General features: G+C 36.8%; 1 protein-coding gene across 2 annotated transcripts; it reads right to left on the reverse strand.

Annotated features, from left to right (window-relative positions):
• Positions 1–7,709: 7,709 nt before the first annotated feature.
• Positions 7,710–13,780, reverse strand: rgs18 (regulator of G protein signaling 18). 2 transcript variants are annotated; one of them, XM_084120542.1, is made up of 6 exons: positions 13,568–13,780; positions 13,327–13,418; positions 12,333–12,425; positions 12,129–12,190; positions 10,414–10,580; positions 7,710–8,233 (listed from the first exon to the last, which is right to left on the reverse strand). In XM_084120542.1, exons 2-6 carry the CDS (start codon positions 13,377–13,379, stop codon positions 7,991–7,993), a joined length of 618 nt encoding a protein of 205 aa, XP_083976668.1. In that variant the 5' UTR covers positions 13,380–13,418; positions 13,568–13,780; the 3' UTR covers positions 7,710–7,990. The 2 variants fall into 2 exon arrangements, with proteins under 2 accessions (XP_083976668.1, XP_083976667.1); XM_084120541.1 differs by lacking the exon at positions 13,568–13,780 and having other exon boundaries at positions 13,327–13,509.
• Between the last annotated feature and the right edge of the window lie 379 nt (positions 13,781–14,159).

The following is a 14,159-nucleotide window of genomic DNA, read 5'->3' on the forward strand; positions in this document are numbered from 1 at the left end:
CCTTTGGCAAGCTTGAAAACAAGAAACTAAATTTAGAATTCTCTTTGTGAGAATCCAGATAAAAATCAAGCTGTGCTTGCCAAATGTTGGGTGGTAATATTAAGTAAAGTTGGGCTGGAATGATCCGCTATCATGAAATGTTCAATATGTCTATCTAGTTCAGTCTAGGACCCCAGGGGTAGCCATATGTAATGCCTGATCAAACAAAACTGCATACAAATGTATAATTGAGAATTTGCGTATTAAAAAGACTAAGCTAAAAGCCTAATTGGCTACAGTGGTATATGTTGATAACTTGCAAAACATAAACTAGCTGTGGATGATTGGGACATTTTTAATTTAAAATAAACAATCTATAGCTTTTGTCCAATACTATTATTTAACAGTTCAGGTGATGTACATCATAAAGCAATTTTGAAGGATTTCTAACCAGGTGTTCATTAAATGATCTTTCACAACAAATTTATCAACCACACATTTTGAATGGTAATGCATATACAACCCCATTTCCAAAAAAGTTAGGACATTTTGTAAAATGCAATGAAATCAAAAATCGGTGATTTGTTAATTCTCTTGAACCTTTTCACAATATTTAATCTCAGATAGTCTAACAGTAGTGTGTTGGAAATGTGTGCTGTGGTCAGATGAGTCCACATTTCAGCTTGTTCATCAGCGACAGGTGCAAAAGCAAACATCTGTCATGGTATGGGGGTGCATTAGTGCAAACCGCATGGGTGACTTGCATAATGCGTGATGGTACCAATGACGTGGAGACGAACAGTATATTGCCATCAAGATGACATGTTTCCTGGGAAGCAAGACAATGCCAAGCCTCATTTCGCACATGCTACAACAGAGTGCCTTCTTAGACAATATACACCGTAGAGTGGATGTGCTTTCACACCGGAGGAACGTTTTCATAATTCCTATAACTATTGGCGGAAGTACTCACTTTTTGGCATCTTCATGATGGAAGCTAGGAACGATTTAGTTTTGGGGTAACTAAATTAGCTTCTACTTCAGAGTAGGGTCTATCCCAGCACAATAGGAACTACCAGTGATGTAAGTATACAATGATTGTCCGAAAGCATGCCATACGAAACAGCATCCGCCATTTTTAAAAAGCTGTGTAAACACACAGTTTACCTATACTTACTCCATCAACGAACTCTACGAACATGGATAAAAAGTAATAGATGGACCAACGCAGAAGTCCAGCCACTTCTCAACCTTAAAGGGATAGTTCACCCAAAAATTTAAATTAGCCCATGATTTACTCCCCCTCAAGTCATCCTAGGTGTATATGACATTCTTCTTTCAGACAAATACAATCAAGAGTTTTATTAAAAAATTTGCTGGCTCTTCCAAGCTTTGTAATGGCAGTAAATGGCCGTTTCTGTTTTGAAGTCCATAAAAGTGCATCCATCTATGATAAAAGTCCTCCACACGGCTCTGGGGGGTTAATAAAGGCCTTCTGAAGCGAAGCGATACGTTCGTGCAAGAAAAACATCAATTTTTAAAACTTTATCGACTATAACTAGCTTCCGGCAGATGGCCTACGCAAGTCAGTTTACGCCAAAAGAGTAACACTTGACGATGTATGACGTAGGATGTAGGAGTAGCGAAAGCTTTGACGCCTCTCGCGGTTCAAACAAACAGGGCTGGGCAACAAACTCAAGCTACTCCGACATTTCTCTTTAAAAATTCTCGTTTTAGACTTCTAATTCGTGACCGGTGTTTTGTTTTGCTCTATCCTCTGCGCTTCCGTGTTCGTCAATATGTCATCCGTCAGGTCAGAGGTCACTCTTCCGCCAAGTCATATACACCCTAGATGGCTTGAAGGTGAGTCAATTATGGGACAATTTTCATTTATGGGTGAACTATCCCTTTAAAGAGAATTAACAAATCACAGATTCTTGATTTTATTGCATTTTACAAAATGTCCTAACTTTACTGGAAATGGGATTGTATAAACCACCACCAGATTAAAGGATTTCCCCAACTTCAAAATCCCATTTAACTCCTGTTTATCGCAGTTTACCTAGTATTTGCTAACTTGAACAACCTTCATGTCATGTGTCAAAGTGTACATACTCTGTCATCCAACAGGGGGAGCTGTGGTTTCTAAATTAACTTCCTCTCCTCTCTGTTCCTCTTGACCTGCTGCACAGTAAGCGTCCCAGTGCACAGCACCCCACCACTCTTACAAGCATCAACAGAGATGAATTTGTGTTATCAGGGCAAAAAAACCAAACAAACAAAAAAAAATCTTCACTCACTGCCATGCCATCTGTCTGGTAATGGTGACACACAAACAAACATAAGGTTCAAGTTCTTGTGTGTTGATTTTCTGTTAGTGTCAGCTAAAAGATATCATTAACTGACTATATTCTGTTGCATGGCTGTATAATGGCGGTATGGAGAGATGAAGTGCTGTAAGTGTTTATTAGTCTGCTCTAGGATGACAGCAAAAACACCCATAATCCTTTCCACATTGTCATTTGTGCAGCCTAGCAAGATGATGGTGGTTTAAACATCATATAGAGGAGTAAATACATACTAAAGTCATATTGCTGAAACCCATTCTTCCCAAAAACTAAAATTCTGTCATAATTTACTCATGCCGGTTTCAACACAAAAGAAGATATTTTGAAAAATGTTATATCGTTTTTTCATACAATGAAAGTCAATGGGGTCCAAGCAATATTCAACACCATTGACTTACATTTAATGGAGAAAAAAAACAAACAAACACTAAGATATTTTTCATATTACAAGGAAGAAATAAAGTCAAACAGGTTTGGAATGACATGAGAGTGAGTAAATGACAGAATTTGTATTTTTGGGTGAACTATCACTTTAAGTGTATAGCTTCTCTTTCCCGTCAGGGTCAAATGCTTTGCAGAAACATCTGGTGTATCTAAAAGTAGCACTGTGGGGTGTTAAACACAACAACACATTTGATCATGGCACTGTAACACTCTTCTCTATTACACTTCCCACAACAAGAGTTTTGCCACTTTCGAACGCAACAAAAAAAAAGCTTTGGTTTTAATATGGCCACTTAGAGCAAACATCCATTTAGGTTACCTTATGGTAAGTCTGAGCTATAATCAGTCTTCTGTTTATGTACTGACGACACATTTCTGCCCGATCTCACACAGCTCATGAAACAGTTCATTAGTCAACATCCATTTATGATTCATGAAACCTCAGTTCTTTCACTTTAATAGCTATTAAAATAATCGTTCTACCAAAATGCTTGATTTTAGGGCTAATTATTATCATTACGGTTTTATGGTGTTAGTCTGATTAACTTTAAGATTGATAATGCTTAAGGATTTTTAAAATTTTTATAGACTGCATCTTTAAAGGGATAGTTCACCCCAAAATGAAAATTTTGTCATCATTTACTCACCCTCAAGTTGTTCCAAACATGTATGAGTGTCTTTCTTCTGTTGAACAAAAAAGAAGATATTTTAAAGAATGCTGGGAACCAGACAGTTGACGGCACCCATTGACTTCCATAGTTTTTTTCTCCCTACAATGGAAGTCAATGGGTGCCGTCAACTGTCTGGTTCCCAGCATTCTTTAAAATATCTTCTTTTTTGTTCAACAGAAGAAAGACACTCATACAGGTTTGGAATTTTTTAAGCTTCTTTAAGCTTCTAATAGGGGACAAGTAGAAATTGTAAATGCACTGTTCAACAATAACACTTATGTTTGTTGTAACCTGAAAATGTTAATGTTATCACATTGGACTAAAACTTTAAGGATAATTTTTGTTCTTTTTTGGGATTTTTTTCCACCTTGTTACACTTGTGGTGTTCTCCGGCAAAAATGACAGGCCTACAAAAAAATTGCTTATAAATCTCTCGTTATGCTATATATTATGATCAAATATTACATTCAATATTTTTGTCAACTTGTTTTCTTTCAATTAGCACAGGTTTTGTATTTCTTTTTGAAACTGACTGATTGTAGGTGTCATTGATCTGAGCTTATATTAGTCAAAAATGACCATCCGTTAAAAAAATAAGAGAAACATTTAGTGTTCAGGAGCATGTTCATGTTCACATATGATCATGTGTGCTTGCAAAAGATAAAGGCCTCGGACCTGTGTGGATACATGCACATTCTTTTTCACAGAGATGAACTTTATCCTCAGACCAATGAGGCCTACGATCAATCAGTTCCAAAAAGGAATACAAAACCTGTCCTAATTGAAAGAAAACAAGTTGACAAAAAGATTTAATCCAATATTTGGTGATAATATAGCATAGCGAGCGATTTACAAGCAATTTTTAAAAGGCCAGTCATTTTTGACCGGGAACATCAAAGGTGTTACAGGGCTTTCAACACAGCGTAAGGGTAAATTGTATGAATTTGAATTATTTAATTCATTTTTGTATGATCTGCGTATGCCCCCATGACAGTTATGTTTAGTGATGGGTTTAGGGGCGGGTCTTCATGCTTATTTATTTTTCCCATGAGATCGGGTTGGTACTATTTGGCATTCACCTTTTACTTGAGGCCATGATGCACTCTTTCCAAAATAAATGGTTTGCAAAATTATTCTGCAGATTCATGCTGCAAATAGAAACGTATAGTAAAATGTTGAATATAAATATTTTTAATTCCATTCTGCTTGGTGGAACCCAAAGTTAGACATTATGCATTCCAGTAGTCTGTCTGCGCATGCATAATTGATATCTGCTATGAGACACTAGCAGTCTGATTTGATAGGATGACAGTGGAGCAGACGTGGGTCTCGCTGAAGACAGCTGGAAGCCTGACATGAGCTCTAATGATTCACATCAGGAGGTAGATGTGGCCATCTCCAAGAAAATGATTTGTAGGAAAGAAAGAATAAATCACTGGACAAATTGCAAACACTGAGTACCTGTTAGCCATGTTTGCACAGCACAACTAGTCGAAGCCTCAGGCGGCACACTTGCACACCGCCCCAAAACAAACTAGACACAAAACCACTGCGAGCTCCAGTCAGATTTCGTTCATTGGTAAAAGTAGCCAGTTCTTGGCTAAAATGAGATGCAATAGAATACTGCAGGGATGATGTATTTATGTAGGCCAAACCCTGGAAATTAGCATTTTAGCATTGTTCCAAAGTCAGTGTTTTTTTTTTTTTATGTTGTTGTTGTTTAAATGCCTGAAAACAGGTCTGTGGTTAAGATATTTTACATTTTTAACATAAAATACATCAATAAACCCCTGTGTGTGTGTGTGTGTGTGTGTGTGTGTGTGTGTGTGTGTGTGTGTGCGTGTGTGTGTGTGTGTGTGTGTGTGTGTTTAAAGCTTTTACTTGTCTTGTTTGCTTAAAGTGTCTAAATGGGACTACAGAGGTTATTGGACATTAAACATCATCACACTGACTCACTAGTCTGCATTGTGTTCATAATTGTGATCTTGCAAACTATTCTAACTCAAACTTTTAGGGAAAATGTTTTTATATAAAGCTGTCAGAAGATTAATGGTGGTGTTCCTTTTATATTTAGCTTTTCACTTCTGGTTATTGTATTTAGCCTTCAAAATTCACAAAATTACATTTATGAAGATAAAAGCTGCAAGCAGTGATGATAGGGCCCTCACACCCGTGCCACCACCACCCAGTGGATTTAGGAAAACAGACCATGGGTGGGCAATATGCATTTAAGTAGGTAAATATAGGAGGACTGCGTCAAAGTCATTTGTATTTGCCACACTTCTTCCTACCAGCTGGTGGCGCTATGACCGTAACTACATTTTGGTGCGTAGATGTCTTCAGGCCAGGACTCATCCAACATGAGAAGTTTGGGGCAGATTGGACATCGCATGCTTGAGTTACAGCAACTTCCTGTTTCATGGCGATAATAGCATGCTTTAGCACTCAGCTAAGTGTTGCTATCATGTTTTAGCATATTTCTAGCATGTTGCATGCTAAGTTTGGGGCAGACTGGACATTGCATGCTTGAGTTACAGTAACATCCTATTTCATTGCATTAATAGCATGCTTTAGCACTTAGCTAAATGTTGCTAGAAAGTTTTAGCATGTTGCTAACCTATTTAACATTTGCTGACACTTTAATATGTTGTTAGGAGTCCATAGCAGTGTTAAACATGTCATTCTTGTTGCCAGCAGGTGGCGCTATGACTATAACTGAATATGGGCAAGGGCATGTGTTCAGGACAGGACTCTTATCAAACGTGTGAAGTTTGGGGCAGATTGGACATTGTTTTCCTGAGTTACAGCAACTTCATGGCAAAACATCGAAATTTGCAGGCCACCAGGGACACGACCTTTGACAAAACTCAAGATCTTTGCAATTTAGCATCGCAAAGGCCTTATGAGTATACTCACCAAATTTATAGATGATCTGATTAAAATTCTAGGAGGAGATTGTTGAAGTACAACGCCTGAAAATGGCAAAAAAGGCACAAAAATCGCGTTGCGTTTAGGGCTTCGCTCCAAGATACATTTTTATAGGTATTCGGGATTTTATACACGTACATGAAACATAGCGGGAGGGGGTGCTTTGTTGAAATTTTATAGGTGGCGCTATCAAGCCATTTTGCCACACCTATTCTGAAACCCATTTTAGATGTAAATTTTCGCCAGTTTTAAAATTGACGCGTTTTCGAGCATGTTTAGGCCCTCACAAATGTGATTTATTTCGGAGAAGAAGAAGAAGAAGAAGAAGAAGAAGAAGAAGTGGAATAATAATAAACTGAACAATTCCAAGAGGGTCATGATCACGATGAACAAAACCAAGAATCATAAACTTTTGTTAGTTACGGAGCTTATTTTCTGCAATAATCCAAAAGCCAATTGAAAATCCTATTGGGTTTTTGTTGATGCTAACTTCCAGGTTGGCCTACAAAAACACATCATCACTGCAGTTCTCTATAAGGCGCATTAGCACTGACCCCCTTTTCAGCGACGCTGGCTCCGGAAGTATTTTTTTCCATTAATTTTTCCCATAGGGATTTAGAAAAAGTCTTTGTTAAAGAGTTATAAGCCATGAAGAAAGCCAGCCAGCTACGAGGTGAATCATAACACTAAAAACAAAAAGACAGAAGTACAAGATTTTGTACTTAACGACTTTAGTGAGAGAAAGAACTTCAATCCCATGAAGCATTGCGAACAGCATAATTGAATTAATAAAGATGGAGAAATCTAAAACTACTCATTTACAAATGTTGATTATAAATACATATATAAACTTAAATATATTTTAAATTTATTGTAAAATATGCATATATATCTACACAAATTTAAGTATTTTGAGAGTTTAGGAAGATTGACTAGATCATGTCATTCGACTCTCTGATTGGTGTAATTTTCTGTACAGCATCATGGGTAATGTAGTTTTTCACCAGGAATTCCACTGTTAAACACGATTATTTTAAAAATACGCTGAAATAATGTGGGCTGACGTCTTCATCAGATGCAAATACAATGGATTAACAACCTCGTAGCTCACAGTATGTCTTGTCTTTATAAACTAAAATCAATTTGAACAAGAGTTTTTACTTCCGGAACCTGACTGTTGCACTCTATTGGACCAGATTCAAAGTTGATAATCAAAAGTCTGGCAATGTGAATCAAACTTCATTGAGTTCCACCTCACATTTTTCTCTAAAATGTGGTTTTATTTTTCAATTCTTCCAAGTTATTGCTCTTTACTGTCGTTGAGTCTGACACAACTGGCTGTAGGCCTATAATTAGATGACATTTATTTACAGTTTATTATACAGACCGTTATCATTAAACAGATATTTACAATATTAGGCATTTTAAACATGTAGATTAAATTAAGCTTGGCATGACATCTTTTAAGCAGAACCAAAAGTTTGACAATCTTAACAGAATGATTAGTATTTAAATACCAGCCCATAGGAACTAATGTTAATAAATAGCTACAGTATAAGGTGTCACTTGATCAAGTGCTATTGACAATATACAACAAATAACTAGCATTACAGTACAAATCTACCAGGCCGCTGTGCTGTCAGGGCGCTCATTGAAAACGAAGGAGCGGGACCTTCTCCTGGTCATAGCTGGTGGGCCTGTCCTCTTGGTCAGGGTCAAGTAGATGTTGGAAGTGAGGAATCGTGGGTAGCAGTCTCTTTTCATCAAGCTGTAGATTTTATCTTGTGCTACATTAAAGCAGGACCTAGTCGGCTTGAGGATGTTCTTCTCAATGGCGGCCTTGGTTGAGTGGTCGATGTTGATCTAAGGGGTAAAGTGCAAAACGTAAAACATGAGGCCATCTAAAATTCAATTTTTAGGTATTGCACACTGTAATGAAAGACAACATATTTGGAGTGATGCAATAATTTTTGTGGGGCAACTAGGATTTCGCCATATGGCTGATCTGTGTTTTCTTCTGCTTTATGAAAATGCTATGAGCAGGAGATTCTCAGTGTTTTGCCTTTCAGTCCTTTAAGTCTATTTTTCAGTTGTTTTTTTTTCCATGTGAAAAAAAAGTCTACTGTAACACTGACAATCTGGATTACAAAAAAAAAACTAAACCTGGAAATAGAAAAAGTTTTAGTATTTTAAAAACAAAACAAAGAAAAGGTTTTATTGTTAAAAAAAGAAAGAAAGAAAAGATATTGACAAATAAGTAAATTTGTGATTTTTTAAGGCACATGATGATCTGCAATTCTGAAAGATCTGCCGAAAAATCTTTAAAAAATATATTTTCAATTTAATAATTTTCAATTTAAAAATAAAAAACAGGGACATTATCTTAGTCATAAGATATCATTAGTAATAATAATAGCAATATATTTTAGGATTTTAATATAAAAAATTACTTATAATTCACAAATAATATCACAAGTTATTCAAATTATTAATTCATAATATGATTACATTTTTGGGAGTGGACACTGACAGTTTACAACCTGAACTAGATTTGCCTAAAAATGTCAAATTATTATATGCATTGTTAGTGTTTTTATTTTATTTTGATAAATTAACAGATCAGCCCAAAATAAGAGTGTCATGTCATTGATCCACTGGCAAAACCAAATACTAAGACACTCTTAAGTACATGCACATTTTTAATTAACACTTAAATACTGTGGTGATGATATAATTTATGCCAAATGTAAAAAATAAATAAAAAAAAGCTGCATTTTAATTAGTAGTCTCAGGCTTTTGCACTCCATTGTACAGTGTGTCGGTTTCATTTGTTATTCTTTTCTGACCACAGCAATTCCACTGACTCATTCTCCCTCTCTTTGTCCAGGCCACAGTTACTTCTTAAAAAGCATTTCTCCAAGTACTACATCAGGCTAACACACGTGTCTGTTGAACAGCACTTCTGCAGTGGTGAATTCTCTCAGATCTTAATATAGGGCGTTAGAAGCTAATTTTATGCAGGCACTGCTCCTCATTTATGATACAATATTAAGGTTTTCCTTTCCCAGCACTGATAAGAAAAAGCTGTCTTTCAGCAGTGCTACATTTCAGTCTTTCAGTTGTTTATTCGCTGTCACTTTGGTCAGACAAGAGCGAGTGGTCCCACTGCCTCATTTTCACTTCTCAGTTTTTCAGAGTCTATTTTCTCAGCTGTGTGGGCGTCTGAGGGGGAGTTTGCAGCCAAAAGCAGGAAAACCACACGGTCACATATCTGCCCCCAGTCATGCGGCCGGGGGCTGACAATGGCCTCTGCACAAACACAATGGTAGGTCTCTGATGCAGCGATGCACTACACCGCAAATATAATTTAACAGAGCCTTGTTTGTTTTTATTATGACCCCCCCATTGAGGTTACCCAAAGCGCTGCTAACAGCAACGTATTGTCGTTCGTCGCCAGCAAGAAGGTGTTTTCCACAAAGGTACTGGTTTATTTTTTGTGGGGTCTGATAAATGTGTTGTAGTGTCTTAAATAAGTTGACTCAAAAAGGAAATTTCTTAAGAATTGGAACTTCGTGCACAAGTTGCATTGTTGCACTGTTATGGTACTTTTGTGGTGCTTTTTGAAGCTTGAACACTTACATTCTCAATTTATTTTAATTGTACACACTTATAAAGTTTACAAAAGGGAGTTTTCACAGTGATGCCATGGAAGAACCATTTTTGGTTCCCCAAAGAACATTGGTTCTAAAAAGAACGAAGTGTTCTCAGTGTGAAGAACATTTTAATAATCTAAGGAACATTTTGTGGAATGGAAAGGTTCCATGGATGTTAAAGGTTCTTCATGGAACCATCGATTCCAGTAAAGAGCCTTTATTTATAAGAGTGTATGGAAAAGAGAGACCAGGACGTTCTTCAAAAAACAAATCTCCTTTTGTGTTCCACAGAAGCACGAAAGTTTGGAATGACATGGTTTTCTAAAGTTTTTTTCATTTGTGCAAAATTAAATATGGTATCCACTGTTCATGATGCAAATGTGTGCATACCTCTTTGGGGGCTTCTTTATCGATGAAAATGGCGTGTATCTGTTTGGCTTTAGTCTGCAGTTTGGTTGCAGACTCAGTGGTTTTGAAGTCTTCACAGGCTAACCAAAACTCAATGTTCTCCTCGCTGAACTCAGAACGCAGGAATCGCGTGAAGACTTCAACCCCATCTGAAACAAGATGCCAAAGAAATATTCATTGCTAAATGCATGATTACACTTATACACACACACACACACGCATGCAAATGGTCTACTGAAATAAAGTGTTACCAACCAAAGTGTTAAGTTGCTGTTTCTGCTTATAACTCAGGGGTGGCCAACGTCAGTCCTGGAGAGCCACAGCAAGCAAAAGGGTTGGAGCAAAACTCTACAGGACTGTGGCTCTCCAGGACCGACGTTGGCCACCCCTGTTATAACTATTGAACTGAATAGCCTAAATAGTTTAATTCCTTGAATTATGCAGATTTCAATGATCAAATGTCTGCCTTTTCAAGTTCATCCTACAGTTGTTACATTTGCAACCTACAGTACAAGCCAAAGAACACAAACCACAAGAAAAACTAGTTTCTTTTTGGAATAACTGTAAAAGTAAGGCCTCTTTGCTTTTCACTGTAATTCTGGAGGACTGCAAAATACTACAGCATTACATAATTTAATGAATTTTTGTTTTTCAGTAAAATTAGCACAGAATTCGCACAAAATCTCAAATGTCACATATAAAATTTGTTGGTATTTGACATGATTTTCCAGAAAAACCTTAATGGATTTTCAGAGTCTGAGGCATTATATCTACATCACTTTTGAAAAGGTGAAACAAAAACATTCTAAAAATCGTTGTCACATTACCATGATAATACAACAAAATTGTGGTTGCAGTGATTGTAAAACTTTGAATAATGGTATATTTCCTGACAGCCTTTGAAGTTTTTCTCATAAATTCACCACCTGCAGTTCTGTCATGAGAGACTGGCATGTTAACTGTAATGGATATGGCAATGTTAATGTATTTGGTCTCGGTGGAATAGATCTGCTACGTTGCTGCTGCTGCAGAGCAAGTACTGAGACTTGCTACTACCAATACATTCACAGATATTGCTGTAAGCAAGTAAGACATGCTGCTGCACATATAACATACATGAAATAACCCCCAATATCCTAGTAATATGCATGCTAATAAGAAACTAGTTAATAGTGAGAATTGGACCCTAAACTAAAGTGTTACCCTGCAGACTGCTAACAGAAACACTACCAGTATTTGAATGTTGAGCCGCAGCTCATTGGCCGCTGATGCAACAGCAACCAATCATCTACGCTGTGTAGATGACGATGCGATCGCTACCAAATTGAGGACGAGTCTGCACCATCTAGAGTTTCATGACAGAACTTGGTATTAATATGATTAAATCTGCACATCTTGTCCAACTGGATTACTATTATCATCTATACAGCAATGGTCGTAGACATAGACATGCACCCACACAGACAAAACACATTCTAGGTGGCACAAATAAAACATTGCGTGTGTGTTGAACTATTCATTGGTTAGAATCACATGGAAACTAGAAAGAACACTATGTTGCCACAAGCAGGTTTTCGCATAATGTGGTTACAATGGGATGCACACCACTTTACTTTACTTCTTCTTTAACACAGTATGACACTGAGAAGCATTTAATATGCTAACTACAGTATAATGCTAAGATGAGGTGATCATACCTGAGTGACTCAGCAACTCCTCAAATGAATCACTCCATCTCATAGCCATGTCCGGTGCAATGCTGTTAAAATCACAAATTAGTGAAGTGTTTTAGTGAAAGAAAAGTGCTTCATCATGAGTAGTGTCACATTGATACATCTGAATCATCCTATCTGAGTGACACTTCCATACCGAATCAATGTGTAAACATCATAAAGGCTTACTGGTTAGGTTTAGCTGGTGGCTTCTTCTCAGGACTGACATTTTCATGTGACCCAGACTTTGTCAGAAGAAGACTGAGTCGACTTTTTTTATTCCTGCAAAGAGAATAAGCAAAATATATCAATATCTGTCTGTGTGTCATCTCTATCTACAACAAACCCAAACTCATGATATTAGGAAGTATTAGTAAATTAGGTCAAGGCATCATATTGCATTGTGCATAGATGTATATATATGCAATTAGATACCGCATGTGTTACTTCCACCAGGAACATGCTAAACGAAGATTCGTGCCAACACATGACAACTATAAGGGGAAGTGTTACCACAGTGCTAGCTATAGCACAAAAGTCAGTCTGATCAACAGCTATGAAGAAAAACCGTAAAATAAAAGAGTAAATAAGAGTTCTGGCAAAACATAAAACAGACAAACAAAATGTATATTGCTTTTATACATGACTCTCATGGCTTTACATGCATTTCTAGTTATAGCAATAGTTTTACTGTTGGTTCTGACTTTTAACATGTTTTCATCTCAGATAAAAAAAAAAAAAAGGTTTTAGACAGAGATGTGGTTTAGATATTACCACAAGTATTCTTAATATAATATATAATTATAAAACAAGGTACATAAGTCTAACATGGGAAGTAGACACAACAACAGGTGCATTTTGCACTGATCTACAATCTTTAGTTTAGGACGATATTCTCTCGCCTTTTTTACACTGAGGTGAATAAAATGTTGCTTTACTACATCCCAAAAGAGCGAAATTACAATAATAAAAGACAAATAGAGTTGTGTTTGCTCACAACGATGAGCTCTATAAATAAAGGAAGTCACACACAACGAAGAGAAAACCTACCCAAACTTAATTTCAATGTACTTGCTAAAAGAATGTTCAAAAAAACCCAGAGGGTGAATGTGCAAGATAACATCTCTCCCTTCCAATGCTTTCGGTGTTAATTTGAGAAAAGTGTAGGGGGAAAAAACTGTACCTCGAGTGGTTCTCTTTCATTCCGCAGGCAAGCAGCTCGTCCTCACTGAGCATTTTGAAATATGCTTCCTCCTTGGGGGCCGAGAAGTTGAACTGAGGAAACAGAAACACAAAAATCTTCATGCTCTTCCCTCTAGTTGACACTCATAGATCAACACAGCAGGTCCTCAGTTTAGTGTAAACTACCAAAAACTGAAGCTCATATTTGTATGTTAAGTGTGATAAGAGGTCATTTCCCATACCTGTCAAGATGACTTCCTGTCAGGGAAACTACCCGCAGTTTACTGTAATATCTCTCAAGTTTTCTTGCTGTAGTATATCCATCTACTGGTAAAGTTTACGTATTGTTTTTGTTTATTTTCAGGCACATGCTTTGGTAAAGTTACTTAAATATGTTCTAAGCAACAGCAGGATGGTGGACTGTGTCACCATGTGGTCAGTGTGAGGTTTCTGATGTATAGGGGGAGGACCGAAGACACTGAGGGCTGTTTTAGGATTTATAATAAATCAGCATACTTCATCACAACCGGCTTCTATTCTATTCTATTCTATTCACGGCATATATACTGCCTATCTATTGCAGACACAAGGATTGGTGTAGTACTAAATGTATTTTCTAATAATATGTCTGAAAACAATCTAAGTTAAAGTCATTTTTTCTGTTCTTAGAAAAGCATTATATTCATGTTAGTTGCAAAAGTAGTCAAATGTGACTCATTTTTAGTGTGACTCATATCTTATCAGTCTTAATTATATTAAACATATTACTTTCAAATGGTAAAATCCAAGGGGAAAAAAATCGTGATACAATTATTATCAAGGGCCCTATCTTGC

The sequence above is a fragment of the Abramis brama genome, assembly GCF_963993115.1.
Source record: "Abramis brama genome assembly, chromosome: 7".
In the NCBI taxonomy this organism is placed as follows: domain Eukaryota; kingdom Metazoa; phylum Chordata; class Actinopteri; order Cypriniformes; family Leuciscidae; genus Abramis; species Abramis brama.